The sequence below is a fragment of the Pagrus pagrus genome, assembly GCF_965226575.1.
Source record: "Pagrus pagrus genome assembly, chromosome: 19".
In the NCBI taxonomy this organism is placed as follows: Eukaryota; Metazoa; Chordata; class Actinopteri; order Spariformes; family Sparidae; genus Pagrus; species Pagrus pagrus.
Window position 1 is genome coordinate 2,122,985 of NC_140203.1, and position 20,222 is coordinate 2,143,206.

General features: G+C 43.7%; 1 protein-coding gene across 2 annotated transcripts in view; it reads right to left on the reverse strand.

The window, feature by feature from the left end:
• adamts6 (ADAM metallopeptidase with thrombospondin type 1 motif, 6) overlaps positions 1-20,222 on the reverse strand; it is a 66,115-nt gene that overhangs the window by 23,689 nt on the left and 22,204 nt on the right. For both annotated transcript variants that reach the window (XM_084383994.1, XM_084383993.1), the window contains 5 exons: positions 17,616-17,762; positions 12,052-12,193; positions 6,748-6,855; positions 3,661-3,806; positions 2,162-2,225 (listed from right to left, as the gene is read on the reverse strand). In XM_084383994.1, the coding sequence (XP_084240120.1) occupies positions 2,162-2,225; positions 3,661-3,806; positions 6,748-6,855; positions 12,052-12,193; positions 17,616-17,762 (607 nt within the window). The remainder of the gene's footprint in view (positions 1-2,161; positions 2,226-3,660; positions 3,807-6,747; positions 6,856-12,051; positions 12,194-17,615; positions 17,763-20,222) is intronic.

Sequence of the window (20,222 nt, forward strand, 5' to 3'; positions counted from 1 at the left end):
CGACGTTCAGGCTGAGACGACTCACTTTGAAGCTGTTGGAAGTTGTTAGTTTGATATTAAACTGTGTCATTTTTGTTTTCATTGCACAACGGAGACAAACATCTTAACTCCTCCGGCGTAACGACCAAACTAACCAAAACATTATTTTAGAAAAACGACATTTTCCCTTCCTGTGGGCCGTCAGAGCATTATGATGAGGTGACATCTACTGCCTCCAACCTTCAGCTATAACATGTGGTAATATAGCGATGCTACGTTATCTGACAGTTGTAACAATATAATAAGCACATGATGAGGCTACACTTGCTAACTGTTATGAGTTAACAGCTGGTTGTTAATTAGAAAGTTATCTAACCACACGTATTTGGCTTGAACAGCCTTATAATATAAAGTCATCTCCCACAGGACGGACGTAGTAGCAACAGGAAGGAAAGGGAGGCAGCATTAACACAAAATATCTGATCTGACCACCGATCAACGTTAAAATAGCCGAGATATAAACATCAATTTATGAGCCTCAGTGTGTGAGTATTTGTCATTGTATCTACATCTGGTGCTCACACACACACACACACACACACACACACACACACACTTGGACAAGGTGTGGTCAGTGTGATGAAATAGCGGTTTGGGATGTTGTTTGTTTTCCAAAGAAAACACTCGGTGCTCGCTCAGCTGTTATTTTTAAGACCTGCGGTCGAGCGTCCACCAGGGCCCGAACTATTTCAATTTTCACCTTGTGAAAAAAAAGCCCACCTAGAAATAGTTGAACAGAGATTTCATCTCGCAGCCATGTAAAATATTTGTTTAAGGCTTCGCTCCAGACCTCAAAAAAAGAAGAAGAAGAAAAAGAAACGAAGTGCTTTTCATGGAATACACTCTGTCACAAACAATATATGAGCTATTACGGTGACAAAGAGACGAATGAACCTGAAGTTACAGAGGGAATATCGAATCACTGCCTGTGCATTTTTATCATGGTCTGTCAGAAAGCTTAGAGGCAGATCGAGGCTGCGAGCTAACATGCTCCTTTTAAAGCTTCTCCTAAGATGACATGTTCTGCAGGAACGTGGAGCAAAACTAATCCAAAGGCAGAACGCCTCCACGCAGTCGGCTCGCGGGATCTGACAACGTTAGGCCGTGATTGATCCTGGCGACGTCCACAATCTACTTTTCTGAATGTGGTTTTTAATGTCCTCTCACTTCTGTGTCCAAACTTCACACAACCCCAGTGACTCGCACTTCTGTGCCACATGAACAAACCAGGAAAGTGATGAAGCCAATAAGATGGTGGATGATTACTTCATGTGCATCTTCCTCGGGTGACGTAAAAAGTCTCCCTCTGAAGGACATTTGTGGTCAAAGCTAACTGAAGCTCACGTCATATTAATATAATTCAAAGACTATTAAAGTTAAAGGTAAAATCAGTAGGATTTGTCCCAGCTGTTCCTGAACGCACCACAAAGATAGTTGATTGTTGAGTCTCATTCCCAGGACGTCAAATAGCCACATGTTGGGTTGGTAAAGCGTCCCGAGCAGCAACAAAGAGAGAAAATAAGAAACTCTCTGCAGATACGAGACACTAACACGCCTTTTCTCCCCATTCCAGCCTCCCTCTCCGTCTGTTCACGTCTTCTTACGTCTTTGTTTCGTCTCGCTGCGTCTGAACGTCTGTGTCTACGTCTACATAGAAATCAGTCTTGTGACGTTGAGAAGGCGGCGTGCGATGGCCTGTTTTGGCCTGTTTGCTCAGATGTTTGTGTTCAGATGTAGAGAGTGAAAGTAACAGAGATACTCAAGTAAAGTACAGATACCGGAAACATGTACTGAAGTACAATAACAAATTACTTCGCCCTCACCTACGTCAACACACCAGTTGTCTCAGTCCCTTTAAAGAGCAACAGAGCGTCCATCCAGAGGACAGCTCAGGCTCTTTAGCGCTGCATTGTGCAGTAAAATAAATATCATATTGAGATTACTTTGACAGATATTGCAATGACAACAAGACTCGTTGGTCCGGACATCTCTGCGGCACCACAGCACTTTATTAAGGTGCTGTTAGGTGTTCGATTAGTTGTGCTGCTCTAGTTCCAGCATTCACTGCTCTACATATCTGGCAGACGGTAAAACAAGGAGGCAAAGAGATGAAAAAACTCACGTCGGTGTTACAGGATCTGTAACGTTTCCTCTCCCCCAGACAGTACTTCCCTCCTCCAGACGGGCTGAGAGACACAGGAGAGTTGAATGAGCGGCGGGGATTGAAAAGTGATCTTCAAAACATCACACCAATAAATTACAATCACAATAAAAAAAAAAAAAACGTAAAAAAAGCTTCAAAGAATTCATTGCAGGAAGGGTTTGGTGGATGCAGGTCATGAAACAGGCCTCATAAAGTCTCTGCCAGAAGACAAAGTGTGTTTGTGTGTCTGCGTTTGCTGCTTTGCTGAGCTCGTGTGTGTGTGCCAGCGTTTCATTCACGAAATCCAAGCTGCTCTCTGAGATCTTACAGTAAGTGTGACATTTAGATCTGAGACTGAAGACGTGTAACCTCCACTCGTCTCCTCTCCGCTGCACCTACAGGGTTTGTTTTCTCTTCTCGTATCTCTTTCCATCTTCTCACCTTCGTTAGCCTCCCTCTCCTCCGCGACTATTTCCACTTCATTTGAAAGAAAAAAGACTAATGAATGTGTTCGAGGCTTGTCTGCCTGTGTTTTCTCTGCCTCCCTCCTCTCTGCACTGATGCCTGAGCAGCAGCGATCACCTTTCACAGGTGTTCCACATTATGCCGGTGCTTTCTCCTCTCCCCTCTTTCTCCCCCCCTCCATTTTTTCCCTTCCCTCTGGTTCACCCTGGCTCTTTCTCATGTCTTCCCATGACGTGTTTGACGTCATATCTAGCTTCCAAAACAAAGGAATGCAACGCTGGAAGAGAGATTAAGATCCCAAACGTCTACTCGCCAGACGAAGATGCTCTGGACAATGATTTGTCTAGTGAGGACACATGAGAGGCCTTAAAACAGAACTACACAGCACTATAATGTACAGCAGAGAGTGAGCTCTGTGCTAACTGACTGCACATGCTACATCAGTCCGTCTCAAACAGCATGAGGCAGCCGCCTGTCCAGGACAACCTGCAAGATCCTTCTTCTGTTGACAGAAGAAACAACACCTCCTCTCCTCGGTGGGGACATTTTCAGACGGACATTTGTGCCTTTTCTGCATCACTTTATGGGGAAAGTTTCTTTATTATCATAAAGACAAATGACTTTAAAGCTCCCACGAAACGGCTAACACGATGCTAGTTGCTTCGGCATAGTTACGTGTTTCCCGTAAAGACAGGAAGCGACCGATAGCGTGGAGACAGAAGAAACAACACCTCCTCTCCTCGGTGGGGACATTTTCAGATGGACATTTGTGCCTTTTCTGCATCACTTTATGGGGAAAGTTTCTTTATTATCATAAAGAAAAATGACTTTAAAGCTAGTTGCTTCGGCATAGTTACGTGTTTCCCGTAAAGACAGGAAGCGACCGATAGCGTGGAGACGATAACAGCAGACTCCCTCTGCATCCACACAGCGCACACTCACACAAACACACACCTGTAGGCAGGACCTGGATGTGTGTGTTCAGCTTGCTGTGGCTTACTTTGCCTACTTACGCTGGGCTGTCACAGTGCCTCATGGAGGAGGATACACCGCCCCCACAGGTCCTGCTGCACTCCCCCCACATGGACCAGGGCCCCCAGCCTCCGTCCACACTCTGAGGCCAGGTACCGAACGCCACACACTCCCCCTGGTAGCACCACTGGCCGAGGGAGGAGCAGAGACACAGACAGAGGGACACTTTGGTTATGATGCAGCAGAACTCAGTCATTTCTTCACAACAAACGTACGTGTGGATTTGGACCTGCGTGACGTCCGTCTGCCTCCGTTAGCTTAGTATCAGGTCAATATATTAAACTATATTAGTCTGTTAGCAGACAAGCTAAACCCTAAAATACATGCAATTAACAATCATTTTAATAACAATAACATGAAACACATTAAACAGAATAATTAACAGCTTTCCAACAGTTGTTAACTCAACATGAATGTGTGTGAATCTGTGTACAGTGAAACGTGGACTACACACAACCTGAGTGATGACGCTTTCCTTCAATAACATCCTCTCTCCCTCTGCTCTGCTTCACACACACACACACACACACACACACACACACACACACACACACACACACACTAACTTGTGATTACACTATTACTCACCCTATAATTTCATTTCCGCATTAGTCCTGTTATTTCTCCTCTCTCACCTGCCTGGTTTCCTCCACGCTGAGCTCAAGTGACTCAAGTTTAAAGGAACAGTTCAACATTTGGGGGGATGTGCGCTCGTTAGCTTGCTCCTCCGAGAATGAAATGAGGTCATTTTACGCCTGCCTCTGACAAATGAAATGTCACCGTTTCCCTGTTTCTTGTCTTTATGCTAAGCTAGGCTAACTATGTCATTACTGCAGCTCTGTATCTCTGAACAACAGAAATGCCTTCATCACGGTGTAATAAGATGCTCGATGCTAATATGTTTTAAGTACTTGATTTACAGATAATGTGGAGACTGAAAGATGATGATAGTGTGAATCATCTACAGGACGTAAAAGTTTACCTGAGTGTGGACGGAAATGTAACGTTGCACTAGTCCTTTAATATGAGCATTTTCTTAGTTAGTTAAACCATCACTGTATCGAAGCTTTGTTAACAGAACAACATCTTCAGCTGATTTTTGTATTAGTGTTGGATGTGTCCCGTGTACTGTGAGGCGTGTTTTAGAGACAGGTGAGAGATAAACAGCGCTGTGCGTGCATGAGAGTTTCAGGAGTGTTTTAAGCCTCGTGCTAAGCTCTTCCAGAGGGAAGAAGGGATCAGAGACGGCCCTTTGTCTCTCCAACTGTGTCAGTAGGTTAAGAGCCCAGAGAGGCTGGGCCGGTCAAGGTAAGGTGAGGGCTACGTGGGGCCACTGTCCTCGTTCCCTGACTTACTCATTCACGTCCTGAGACGCTGTCCAAACAAGATTAACAGGCTGGAGAGGAGGGAGGCAGGAGGGAAAGTGACGGAGCAGAGACTCAGAGGAGGGAAGTCTGCTTTCCTTAGAGTAGTTCAGAAAAAAACCCAAACCTCCTCTCTGCTGGTCAGTTTCTGTCTCTCTCCCACCTCCCTCTGCCCTCTCCCCCAGACTCTCTCCCTCTCTCCCTGCTCCTGTTGGAAGGGCCTCTCTCCATTACACGCTGGGTGAGAAATGGCTGACATTCATATTCCTTTGAAGCTGTCCCCGGCAGGGGCAGACGGGGTATGCCACTGGCTCTCCTAAAGCTGCTCCGAAAGCTGTTCCAAAGCCCCCCAGGCTCAACCTGGGGCCCCCTGTGTTGTCCAGGACCCTGTCCGTGGGCCCCGGTCCTCAAAGGCTCCACTGAGCTAATGGTAATCACGGGTGACAGCTCGTGACACTCTCCTATTCTTCCCTTTTAGACCTCGGACCATCCGGTGACAATGGCTGCCGTAATCCGTGTTAAAACTGTCTCCCCTAACCTGGCTGGCATCAACAGCGGGCTGATGACCTAAAGCCTGGCCTGCTTACATGTGTGAGTGTGTGTGTGAGTGCGTGCGTGTGTGTGTGGCAGCACCCGCTGCATGAGTGAACACTCGGAGGACGGTTACCCTTCCCAGAGTGGGATAGATGCGAGCTGAGGCAGTGAGGTACCACCGGCTGAGGCTGGGAGGGCAGCGAAGTGCTCGTTTCACATCATCAGCTGCTGAGCTAACGCTGTGGAGGTCCTTCTCACTCACCTCCACTAATGATCAATATATGAATATTACATCACTATCATGATACGAGACATCATTTAAACTTTGTCAACATTGTTTCAGTCATCCCGACAATACTGTCGCACAATGTGGTAATATTGGATTTTGCTGCATTTATAAAATGCTTTTAAGGAGATTTCAAGATACGGAGAAATATATCGTGTACGGAGGCACAGCCTAAAAACCGCTGTGATGTTTTTAGGCTGCATCTCGACCCGACACGTCGCTGAACATCTCCACAGTAGCTTTAAACAAGCAGACGACAAAGTGTTGCTCAGCATACTGAATGGAAAAACGCCCCGATGCAACAGGAGCACTGATCTGTGCAATTTATTCCTTCGAGCCTGAAATATCACTTAAAAGCAAAACACGTAGCAGCGAGCTCGGAGGTCAGACCTAGCTAAGCTAATGTTAGCATTAGCAACCAGCCTCGCAGTGGACCGCGGGTTAATGAAGGCTTGTATTCATATTTTTATGCTTCTCACGACAAATATTGGTATGTGTGATTAATTTAGATTAATCACAAAGAATGTAATTAATTAGATTATTTGATTGCTTCACAGCTCTTACAAACGTTTCTAATAGCTAGAATCAGCTTATTTTTGACCGACGACCTTGATATCGATATTGCGAGAATATTCATCATCAACGCTCCAATTTATAAAACATATGTAGCATTGACAATAAATATAACTTCTAACCTTCTCACACTCACAAAATACATCATGATATATCCGTAAGCACCATATATAGTCTCATACTGTTGGTTAGCTTGTGGGTCATGACAGCTAGCAGAGATGTGACTGGTTGGATGTCGTTGGATTCACTTTTCCCTGGTGAGTGTGATCCGGTTGAACCTTCACGTGTGTGACAATCAGTCGATGACTTACCCCTTTCTCGATGCTGCCGGTCTGGCACAGAGTCCCCTCTGCAGCAGGGATACTGTTGGTTACACAGCGGTTGCTTTTGCTAAGGCACCAGAGCTCTCTACACACTTCCTAGGAAAGAAGGCAAAAGCAAGTTGGTCAGAATAAATCAATGCAGCAGACTGGAGGGGGGGTGGAGTGCTAAGTAAGGGTGAGAATGATTTATCAGAAGCCTTTGGTGGTTTTCCTCCAAGTGTTTTTCTTCTGCTCTCTGACAGCTGTGAGAGAAACACAAACAGCACGGAGATTCATGTATAAATCAACGGGACTCCAGATCAGATCATCGGATGAGAGGAGCTGATGAGACCGCAACAGGCATCTCGCTTCAAGAGCCCATATGCTTTGGATCACGGAGCATCTTGAGCAATACGCCGAGGGTCATCGGGTGCTGTTAATGTTCTCTTATGAGAAATGAAGAGTCAGCTGGATCAACACCGTGACTAACGTTTGCTCACGTTCACCTCGGGACCACACGGGACCGTGACATCAGTTCAAGAAATCCAATTTCTGCTTCTTAGGGGAAATCAAGAGTGAGCAACAGGCCTCCCAAGTCTCAGATAAAGACGACTTGTAGGCCGAACAAATATCTTTGGTATCACTGAGCGGTCTGAATAAACATCGGATCTTCTTCTCCTCAGTCCAGAACGTGAGGAGAATCCATTTAGGTTTATAAAGACCGGAGTGTGGCGAGAGAAGCTTCCCCCAGAATAAATCAAACTGTGAGGTGAAGCTCTGCTGAACCTCGCAGCATTATTTTAAGGTCATGTCGCGATAACTTATACATCTGTATGTTTTGAAATCTCCTCAAACCCACTCTATAAACGCTAAATCACATATCACAACTTCCTGTAAAACCTCACAATACTAATGTTTTCCCTTTCAACTGGAAAGTCTGAGTGTCCAGTCTGCAGTTTCAACTGAAACGCTCTGACCTATAAATCCAAGATGGCTGCCTGTTGGATCAACAGCTGTTAAATAAACTGTTCATCAGCACTTCTGTCTAATTGCGTCTCATAACATCAGTCTTACAGACACGTCTGTCCAACTTCCATCTGTGGACATGTTGCTTCAGTGTTTCTATGTTGTTATCAACTGGTTTTGCTAACCTGGTTTTCTGTCTTTGCTCGGGTCTGAACCTCTGAAGCTCCGACCTCCAACTCTTGAGATAAGAGGGACGCACTACATTTTTGAAGGCTCGTCTCACATAGGAGGCGAGTACAGAAACGTATCCAATAATGTGATTTGGGGCGACAAACTAACGAACTGTCAGCGAGGGTCGGGCGACATAGCCTTAAAATGTTGTGATATCTTTCGGCTGTATCACGACACGAGATATATATTTAATCCATATTCTGAAATCTCCTCAAACGCACTTCATAACTGAGCCACAAAGTCGAGTTTCTCCACTTTACTCCCTCAGTCCAGAACATAAGGAGAATCCATTTGGACTGGAGGGAGTGTGTGTGTGTGTGTGTGTGTGTGTGTGTGTGTGTGAGACGGAGATAGTGGGGTAGACAGCACTATGTTGCCCCCAAATAAATAAAACCATAAAGTGAACACATGTTACAAGGACAGCTCTGCACAACCTCGCATTAGATTTCCCATTAAGCTGAACTGGGTCATCTCGCGTCTCCACTTCAAAGGCTTTTACAGGACAATTGTGTGCGGCGGAGGAGCAGGCCAATGAAAAAGAGTTACGATCCCGCGCGTAGATTCTGACCCCCGAGGTCAGTAAATATGCCACGGTGCTGCAGCTCCCTGAGCCTATCCAGATTAAATAAAGCGGCAAACTGCCACTCTCTGGTCGCAGCGACTCCCCTCAGCCAGCTGGTTTCAATAAGCCGCCCCGCTGCTCCATTCACTATCTCGGCCCCGCTAAAAGGTCAGCGGCCGGGGCCTTAACGAACGTGGACGTGGGCCTGATGGATTTACGCTAAGAGAGAACAAGCCGGCGATAAAAAAGAGGGCAGAGGCGCACAGAGAGGGCCTCGCTAATACAGCCATCAAAGGTTGTTTGTTTTCCATACCTCCAGCTTCCGCCTCATAAACACTCACATGGCTTCGTCTTCAGAAGTGGGAAGTCGTCACCGAAACCAAATTATTGCCATAAATTACCCCGACTCTCTCTCTCTCAACATCCGAGTGACTTTTCCCACCTCTGACACGGTCTCACGCTGCGTTTTAAAGCCTGCGATACCCCGCGGATTTAAAAGTGTCGTCGGCCGTATTCGGTGAAATACTGCGTGCCTCACAACCTCTTTATGTAATGGACCCTAAATACAAAGCAGAACATACTTTGGTTTGATTTGTGAGCAGTTTAATTGAAGGGTGATGCATCATTTCCAGATTCGACTGACTTCAAGTGGCCTAATCCAAAACCCGCCAACACTCCCGAGTCTCTGTTTTTAACCCTTTCTCCTGCTGCGCTCCTCAGTGCTGATGTTTCCCGTTAATCTCCACATTTTATATTGATCAAATGGGTGTTTCTCACTTTTTCTGTGTGGGACATGTGTAGTCAGACCTGGCAACCCAACCCAGCATATTTGACTCCAGAAAATCTCCCTCTGTCTCACAGGCTAATGTTGGCAGATGCTAATCAGAGCCTTTAAAACCCCAAATCATCATAAAATTATCAGTTATGTTTTTATATTTAATCTTATTAATACGACAACAGATTTTCAGTAACGACAAAATAATGAATTCATTAGTAAAAGTAGTAAAAATCATGCTAGCAGCTCTATGAGACCACCCTTAGCTGGATGCTAATGTCCGCATGCTAACATGCTTACACTGACAATGTTAACACGTTGATATTTAACAAGTATAATGTTTACCATTTAGCCTATTAGCATGCTAGCAAATGCTAATTAGCACTTCAGTTGAGGCTTCAGTTTTACATGTGTTTGGTCATAAAACCAACGTATTGATGACAGAGCTAACTTAAGCTAGAGGGACAGTGTGTCTGTATGTCCGTAGAAAAATCTAAAATATAATTTCCTTATCTTACAGTCTGTTTGACCAGTGACATATTAAAGCTACAATATGAGCGTTTGACATGATTTATTGTGATATAAGAGAATCAACTGAAAGTGTTTCGGGCTGGACTTCCTCTCCCATCACGTCTTTTTTCTGTTTTCTTCAGCAGCAGAAAAAAAAAAAAAAGAAAAAGGATTCGTCCAAATGTGGAAAAGTTCAATAAGTTATGGCTTCAGAAACCAGACTCTTCATTCATTCGACCTTTTATCCATTTCTGTGGTCACGTCTGTCCTGTAAAGCAGTCGCACAGGGCATCTCTTTCACAGATGGCTGCATGAAATAGATCTGATTGTCAGATGAGAAACTCCAATCTAGCTCCGTTGGATCAGCGCTGGAATCCACTGCGCTCATAAATGTGCGTCTTTCATGCTGATCTGAAACCACAATTATGAGCTTAGGAGCCAAAATAACAGGGCTTGATTTGGGGCCTGTTATAATCCGCTGTCAGATATTTCTTTCAATGAAATGAAATAACTCTATGATCTCAGCTAATCTCCGTCCTCTCTTTTTACCAAATATTTACGTAATGCTAAACAATATCACGTTATTGTTCGTTAAATCTTTGAGGATTTTTTTGTTCCCTCGTCTTTCACTGCCTGTGTCACTTTATGTGCTGAGGTTTTCTCATTACTCCGGCTGGGGGGGGGATCATTATCATTACAGACTTAAAAAAAAAAAAACAGATGAGGGGAGCGTTGACTTCAATCCTTCATCTCTTTGTCCGGGAAGTTTAGAGATTAAAGAGATGAATACGGCGACGTGAGGACAGACACCTCTGAAGGAGCTCTAGCTGTCAGACGATAATAAAACAATTATCTTCCTCCTCGCACGTTTACGCCGCTTTAATCTCAACGAGGAAATATAAACTTCAAGAAAACTGTGATTATCCCAACGAGGAGTGAAGACGCTGTAACTGTACGTCAACACCCGTCATTAAACATGTAGGAAACAGAGCTGAACAGAAAAGAAAATGCTGCTAGTATAACTTACCTACACTTCTTAATCATACGAATTACTTTTGGTAGCAACTGAATATTTTGAGGGAAAGATCAGAAGTCAGGAGTGTCTTCTACGATTTCAAGGGCTGCAGCTAATATTTGTTCTCATTTAGAGGGGCACTGTGTAGTTTGAGAAGAAATTCATACTCAGAATTTTAATATTTACAATATTAATGAGGTAATAATACAAACTTTGTTCCATAAATGAATAAACAAGCTGCTCTCAGAGGAAAATAAGGTCCCAGAACACTTTTTGAAACTAGAAAGGCGGCAGGGTCCGCCACATATAAACAAAGTAAAACAGTATAAGTTGTGTTGTCCTTTAAGGTCAGTTTTTTTATTCAGTCATTAAAACAAAGAGAGTTTCATTATCAGTCACTGAAGATCTTTCTGAGGTCTTTAAAGTCAATATCAGTTATGAGGTACTTGTACTTCACTCGAGTATTTCCATTTCCTGCTACTTTGTACTTCCACTGCACTACATGTTGGAGGCAAACATTTCTACTTTTTACTCTATTTATCTGATAACTTAGTTTTTTTCTTGATTTTAGGTTACCAACTTCACACCTGACCAGGGACTAAAGATTAAAAACTAGGTTATTGGTTATTTCTGGCAGTTTTACAGTAATGTTGATTAGTATGCACCGTCCCTAAGAAATAAACAGGACAAATAAAAATTAGAGCCAAAGTAAAACATTATTTTAAGTTTCATTGGTCATCAAATGAGAAAAACAAAAAGTTTTCGATAATCTGAGAAATCGGATTCAATAATTTGCCACACCAATAAAACAGTTGACCCATATGTACTGTACATACATGTAAATATATGTATAATATTCTTTTAATACTTTTATACTTTTCGCGTGGGTGACTTTAATTTTATCCAAAGTAATATTTTCACACAATATCTGTGAAGTTGACTTCTGGGTACTTTTTACAACACTGTGTGTTCGATAAAGAAATGAGGTGAACCAACAGGAAATGTCAAATCAATTATTATTATAGCTGCAGATTAACTTGCTGTCAATCGACCGATCCTTTATCCATTGGACGATATCTTTCCTATCTACTCTCCTTTCTAAGTCCAGTCATGTGTGAGTGTTTCAGTGAAGCTACCGCGAGATGTCTCTGATTTCACCGCCCCATGTTTCCATCTGAAAATGTGATTAAAATTAAAACATACAACAGGCGTCAGTTTGAGGACAAGTGAGAGGAAGAGATGCTGGTTTCTTACCCCATACTTGCACTGGCGTGAGGAGGCTCCGTACTGGAAGCGACACTGCTCGTCTGCATCGTACACCTGCCCCGGGGCCACTGTTGGGTACAGGAAGTCTCGTTTCAGAGGTTCATTGTCCAGACACGTCCCCCGACCTGAGCTGTCAAAAAAACAAACCTACAATAGGATTGTTTCTTACACAAAGAAACCTTTCTACACTCGGCTGATGGCAGAGTCAGAAAATGCCAAGATTGGATGATTAAAGCCCCCCCACCACCTTCTCCACCGCCTCTTCTCTTTAAGAGCTTCTGTTGTTTCACACGTTTAATTTAACCACCACACGACGGCTGTAGGAAGCTTGTCAAAGATCTCAAATGACATGTAGTTAATGTTGATATCACACATCAACACCTCCTCATCAGAGGGAGGGTTGAAGCACAAAGAGGAGACATTTCACCAGAGGCAACGAGGGCCGATCTGCCCGTCTTAAGAGAGCAGCCCTCTCTGATTATATGGCTGTTGTGTATGTCACCGCTCACACTGAGTCCACAGAGGAGCCAATAAAATAACAGAGCAGGGAAGGAAGAGCGAAGTCTGGAGTGAGCTATGGGTCATATGTCCAGGATTATGTTTAGTCTGTTTCGTCAGTTAGAAATATGTGCGCTCACAATGAACTCACAGGAAAACACACACACACACACGCAGCTTTGTTGTATTGTAGTAGCTAAAAAATAAAAATACTTCAGCCGAGGAGCTCACGGTTTCTTTTGTTGGTGCGTCCGACGCTCACGGAAAAAAATGTGTGTGTCTCCCTGAGTCGGAGGTTTCTCTCAAGGCAAAATATTACTGCAACTATTTACTATAAACTGATTTCTTTCCAGCTGCTGCAGCTGCAACGTGCCGTCCATCCCTCAAAAAGAGAAGTGGGCCTGGTGACGGCAATACTGTAGAAGTAGACTGTCCAGGAGACGGGAGAGAACAAAGACTAAAGAGAATCTAAGAGAACATTAATACTCATATTTTGGTGTCCAGGTTTTAAGATATTGTCTCCGAGTTTATCTGCTTATACCTCAACACAATGAAGGTGTGAGGATATTCATTTGTGGCGCTCGCAGTGTTAAATGTTCAGAGATACTTCTTAGATAATGTCCTTGAAACTCTACTTGAACTCCAGGGAGTATTTCTGCAGCTCACTGCTAACAACACTTCCTGTCAGACCAATGGCGGTTGATTTGCACTGCAGAGATATGTTACATCAGCAAACTTGTTTATTTCTGTTGTCGTTTTCAACCAGAACTGTGACGTTTGAGGATATACTGCTAAACACGATGGTCCAACCTATCTGATGTTCCTGCTGAGTTTATTCTATTGACTGCGTTCCTTTGCTAGTGTCGTTAATATCTAAAAGCTCGCTGGAATACTGTGACTTTTGGAAAACCCTCAAAGCTGGTCTAAAGTCAAAGGGGCAGTATATTTCTTGCTATTTAAAGGCTGCATTGTTCAGATAGTAAGATGTGCCTACACAGGCGGGTTCACGACACACTTTCAGTCATGTTACACACCTCCATGTACACATTAAAGCCACTGCAGCAAATATTGCAGCACATTTAAGCAGCAGAACTGACAAAAGCTGTAGTTATAAACTCAACATGACAGAAGAAACTCTCCAGAGAAAAGAGAATTAACTTTATCTTCTGAAATAAATATTTTTTGGACAGCTCTGATGGAGCTCGGGATTTATCAGGAGGACAGCTGCTTTACTCCAAACAATTTTACTGTACACATCTGAACTTTGTTTGACCTTTATGATGTTTAGATGAACACAGAACATTCATCAACATTAGATTCTGACCGATCCTGTCGGCGTGTCGGGAGATATCAATAATCAATGGAGTAAAGCTGCTGCACCTCATGCGTACGCGCTTCCTCTTTTAAAACAACATTGTGTAACCTTTTTACCTCAGCAGTGTCTTGTAATGGATGAATTGTGTCTCTGTCACATGTTTCTGCACTATGTAACTTCAGTGAGAGGGTAGCATCACAGCATTACATACATGTTTACTTCAACACACAAGTTTTAAACACATATTGTGATGACGCAATGAGTTTTTGTTTGTAGTCAGCACCTACATTACGTCTGACAAACTGTTACAGACTCGGGATTTGGATGAACAACAGTGGTGTTGCAGGCAGAAACTGTGGGGGGCAACAATTAGCTCAGAAAGCCAATTTCTACAGAATGTTGCTTTAATGAAAAGACACAATTGTCTCGTCTGTTTCCTGATTTATGGATTCATAAATACTTCAGCCTGTTCCTCATTCTCAGTGATTTAAAGGATAAGTACCGTTTTTTACAACCTGGACCTTATTTCTGGCAAAAGATATGGTCATTTACTCACCCAGATAACTTTGGTGTCATTCGGCGTCGTTCGGACGAAATGAGATCCAGTGTAGCGGCGATATATCCATATAATGGGAGTAACGGGGCATCGACACACAGCCTCTATATAACGCATTATCTGCCACGAAACTAGTTCATTTCATCAATATTTTGTTATGAAATGCTAGCGCTATTAGCCTCTGAGTCCGGGCTCGTCTATTGTCAACATCCGGGGTCTGTAGGCTGATCTACTACCTCTGACCTGGAAGATGTCGTCTCTGAGCTGCGCGCGCACCCGCGACAGCGCGCCTTGTTTACCTGTAGCTGCTGCTGCTAGTTTGACCCCGGATGTTGATAACGGACAAGCCCGGACTCAGAGGCTAATAGCGCTAGCATATCGTAACAAAATATTGATGAAATTAACTAGTTTCGTGGCAGATAATGTGTTATATAGAGGCTGTGTGTCGCTGCCCCGTCTCTCCCATTATATGGATATATCGCCGCTACACTGGATCTAATTTCGTCCGAACGACGCCGAATGACACCAAAGTTATCTGGGTGAGTAAATGACCATATATTTTGCCAGAAATAAGGTCCAGGTTGTAAAAAACGGTACTTATCCTTTAAAGTCAATTTTTTCGTGTTGAAAAACTTGTTTTTCCAGAAAAATTTAACAACAACATAAATTTTAATTGTTACACGATGGAGAGCCGCACAGTCCAAACATAACAACAGTATTCAACAAAACAAGACATGAAATACATGCTGTGTGTTTTCATCTCAGGGTAGCAAATAAGAAAACATATTTTTAAGGGGAACTTAAATGTTCGGCTCCTTTCTTCCTCTTCCCCCCTCTCTTCCCTCTTTCTCTTGTCTTTCTTCCCCTCTTCATCTCCTGCTCTCAGTTACTGAAAGGAATAATCCTGCTTCTTGGCTCTTGCTCCTCGGAGGACCCTCTCATCATGGAGAGCGAGAGACAAACTAGTCTCTGAGGGCCCCAGACTCCCTGTGCACCGAGGGCAAGCCTCAGTATTTATTGGTTTGGAGAGAGACAAAATAGTCAAAGTTTAAACATAGAGGCTATTATTTGACATGTTCGCAAAAGGCTTCCTGTCCGGTGGATTCAGCCAAATTTCATTATGCTGAGCGGAAATATCTTCTAATAAGCGAGAACATCAGCGATCCCTGAACTCTGACACCAGAAATTCGTGTAGATATCAACCATGCTGATCGGATCCGAACTGTGTTGAGACAGCAGCACGATTAAATCAGACTAACCTCACGATTATCATAAGTCACACAAGCCTAACGTCACATTTAATAGCTGTCTCAGAGTTTAACAAACCCAAACTGGCTGCCATAAAACATTATAACATGCAGACTTGGGAGAATAAACTATGACTGAACTGTGAGTGCATTCATAAACCATTCCTAAAAAAAAAAAAAAAACCCCAAACAAAGCACCACATATTGCTTTAGCACGACGGTGAATCTAGGCCAACACCACAGCCAAAGTTGTTTACTTGGCTTGGGGAAGCATGTGTGATCTCCAAAACTCTGATTGAGGGAGAGAAAGGGAGGATAATTGGAGTTTACAGACAGAACCCTTTTGTAAGAAAACATAAAAGCTGAAGGCAATAAAACCAAAATGAAAAGAGAAAAAAACTCATGCAACAGACCGATGCAAATACAGTCTGAGCAATATTTGATTCTGCGTAGAAAACAAGCAGAGAAACGTCGTCTCTTCTGTGTGAGCTTCGGTCACTCTCTGACACTCGAGCCAGAAATGGACAGGAGCCCGACGGAGGCAGCAGAGAAGCAGCTCTTTGTGCCCCAGTTGGAAGCTGGCACATAATACTGTCATCTCTGTCACAAGCGCTGTTCACCAACCCTCTTCTAACAGCTTTCAGACGGAAACATCATCTGACAACCACGGTCCGCTATTATCGGCTTTCTTGGAGGGCCTCGCGAACCAAACATGAATACACAAACAGACGCACACAAAGACACAGCGCACACTTGCAACCGATACTCTAACACGAGCGCGTATATTCGGATTTAAGCAGCACTCAGGTCTTAATGACGGGCGATGAAGCTGAACTGTAGAGAGAAAGAGCCTCCACAGGGATGGTGGATTAAGGAAAACTGTCTTTGGGTCTCAAATTGAGATGTTTGCAATCCCCTCTAAGCTTAAAGGGACAGTTCACCCCAAAATCACAAATACAGATTATTCCGCCCACCTGTGGTGCTTCTTATCTGTCTACATTGTTTTGGTGTGAGTTGCAGAGTTTTGGAGATATCAGCTGTTAGAGAGGTCTGCCTTCTGTCAGTGTTAGCTTCTCCAGCAGGCTAACATCACTGTAAGCTTTTCCAACAGGCTAACATCACTGTAAGCTTTTCCAACAGGCTAACATCAGTGTTAGCTTCTCATCGATTTAAGCTTCCCTACAAGAAGACAACAGCTAGAGCTCCACCCGTTAGCTCAATCTGCTCGATATACTGGATGTTCTCATTATTGTGACTCCAAAAGTGACAAATTTAACTGTTTTCACTTGAGGTGAGCTGTACAATTCAAAGTAAAGCTGCTCATTTAGAGCAGATTCAGCTCAGTGTACCCATGAACTGCAGGGATCAGGGTAGTAGCTCTTAGTTTGTACAGTCCTGTCATGATCACTCTACCAAATCAGAGCGCACAGCGTCGTTTCTTCAGTTTTGTGCCATGCCAGGCTGGCAGGACTCGGCCAGCAATCCCTCATTCTGCCTCACGTCACCGCTTTACTCTTCAGTTTATTTGTGCTCCTCAAGTTTTTGTCTTCTCTGACTGATCCACATAACAGCGGAGCAGTGGTTGAAGGCAGCTGGCCGACACATCACCACCGAGCACCACATGAGCTCTAACATCACCCGCCTTGTGGTGCAGGGATGCAAGGGTGGAAGGCACCCAGTTATCATACACAGCCACAAGGAGGTCTGGCAGGAGGCTCGGTGATGAAATGGATGTGAATAAGTGGGGAAGGAGTTGCATATAAGACAGCCTAGCGGGTCACCACAACGGCCAGCCGGTGGCAGCGGGTTGTAAAGCGAGGCGGCTGCAAGCGAGCAGGAAAACAGGCATGCACCTTTTTCTCTACTGCACACACACGCAGCCAAATCCAAACACACTCAGACCGCCCCACAGCGAACACAACCATCATCCACTTACTCGAGAAAGCTGGTGATGTAGTCTTTGCTGCAGGCAGACCAGGAGAAAGGGTTGGTGTTGGCTGTTATGTGAGCCGCCATCAGTTTGGCTGTCTCGTGGCCTTTGGTACCGCAGGAATTCCCAATCCCATCGTGGTTCATCCCAAAACTGAAACACACACACAAAAAAAAAAGAAAATATAATTAAAGCAGCTGAGTATGAAGATCATGAGTAACCACTGGTCTCAAAGTGACCTTTCTTCTGTTAACGCTCTTAACTTCTGTGGGAGAAGCAACTCTGGACTCTGTGTTTATAACATTGATGCTTGGTGCTGACGCAGTCAGAGTGGACGGACAGTGTTTCCCTGATGTCGACCGTCTGATGTGAAGACTGTATTTTTATCACCATCATTTTGCGGCTGGTTACAGTTTCCCACACGCAAATTCAAACGATATCATACGTGTTTATTTGTATATAAGTAACTGGATACATGTTCTGTAATAGCCAACAGGCTAGCATCTATGTTAGCTTCTCCAGCAGGCTAACATCAGTGTTAGCGTCTCCAACAGACTAACATTAGTATTAGCCTTTAACAGGCTAACAGTATTAGCTTTGCCACAGACTAACATCAGTGTTGGCTTCTCCAACAAGCTAACATCTATGTTAGCTTCTTCAGCAGGCTAACATCAGTATTAGCCATCATCGCTCTAACAACGGCATTAGTTTGTCCAACTTCCATGCAATGTAAGTGTAAGTGTAAACATGCAAATAAGTGCATTTTTTTTATTCAATGTCTCATTTTCGAATTTGAAAATAACATTTCAGAACATGTTTTAAATGAATCACCTGATGAAGTTTCATGGTGATAGCTGTGAGTGTAAACTTTGACCCCGTTCACCTGTGGTGTCTAAAGACACAGCTCAGGTGGGTCGACAGTGGACGGTCCAGGTTGCTGGCTGGAGGATGTTTCCCTCCGTGGCTGTTAAAGATTGAGCTCTGCGGCTCTGAAACAGCTGTGTGGAGGAGAGCCAGGGGTCGAGGGTCAAACCCTGTCTGGAGCTCGGCAGGAATGAAAAAAGTCCTAATCACCACTCTGATGCCTGCCTGTCAATCACCGCCTGCAGGTCTGAGCAGGCCGTGAGGCAGAGTCACGAGGACGAGGGAGACCCACACAGCTCCCGACCTCTGCTGCTAAAGCTCCTCAAGAATTTATTTCAGGCTGAAGATAAATCATTTTTAACAATTTATTTCTTAAAAAAAAAAACCTTATCTGTCTGGATATCATTTGAGAGAAAAGCTCATGTTACGGCAGGATGTCAAAGCCCACTTCTCCCCACAGTCCAGGAGCACAAATCAGCTCTAATGTATATAACAAACCCGACCACATCGCACAGCCTGAACCTGTTTTTCTAAGGCTGGCGTTTATGACATTTTACCCTCCTCTGGAAATAAATCAGGCCGGTTGAAACCTCGCTGCAGTGTGTGTTTTTTTTATACATCCTCTAGAAGCAGAGACTATTTTTACAACTGCCCCACAACAGAAGCAGACACGAGACATAATAAAGGAAATCGCCATCTTGCTGAACTCTCTCGAGAGGGATACGTAGACTAATACATCATCATTATTTTGCTTTATATTCAGGAAGAAAGAGCCAGAGGTATGTGGACGCTGACATTTGCATGAGGAAATATGTGGAGATACAGCTCGAGACGTCTGCAAGGGGGAAAAGGGGGCTGCACACAGGTCTGGAGGACTCGAGCAGCAAGAAATGTTTGTTTAAGAGCGATTATTAGAGCGCGCGGTCGGGAAATGATAAAAGGGTTTGAGAGGCAGAAGGAGGAAACTCGTTTGTTCGAAGGAGTTCGACTTTAGACAAAACCAAAAAGAGCTCAACTTTGACTTTAACACAAATAATTTGAGATGTCACTTGAACTTAAGCCTTTTATGGCTTTATTCCCCCACAAGCTTTTTTTAAATACAAGATTAAAGAAGAGCTGCAGGAGGAGTTTGTTGAAGTCCAACATGTGTAAATCACCCCAAAAAAAGAGAACTACATTCAAAATGGATGACTTCCTGTTGGGTTTAGATCACAGCACCAAGAGACACGTAGGTGAAAATAGTCCCAGAGGGGTGAATTTTAGGGGGCGCTAGCGAGTCATTTAGCCACGCCCACGACCGAAAATCATTAATACACTAATAAACTAGAAATATTTGTTATGAAGCGACTGACAGGCTCCACAGGGCAGATAAGTTCATTTAAAGATGCACTATGTAGTTTAGGGAAATTTGTGGCGGACCCTGCCACCTTTCTAGTTTCAAACAGTGCTTGTGTTTCTCCTCTGAGAGCAGCTTGTTTATTCACTGATGCAAACAGTTTGTATTATTACCTCATTGATATTATAAATATTAAAATTCTCAGTTTGAATCTCTTCTCCAAAACTACATAATGCTCCTTTAATTAAATCCCTTGTATGTGTTTTAAGCTCCTCGCCACCTGTTTTGTTTTTTCTTATTTTTTCTTCACTTCTTCAGCTCCAGTGTGCAGAGTTTTAAACAATTTTCACAATTTAATTGATTTTCTGACCCACAACAGACACAAATTATTGTTCAAAGAAACAGATTCAGGA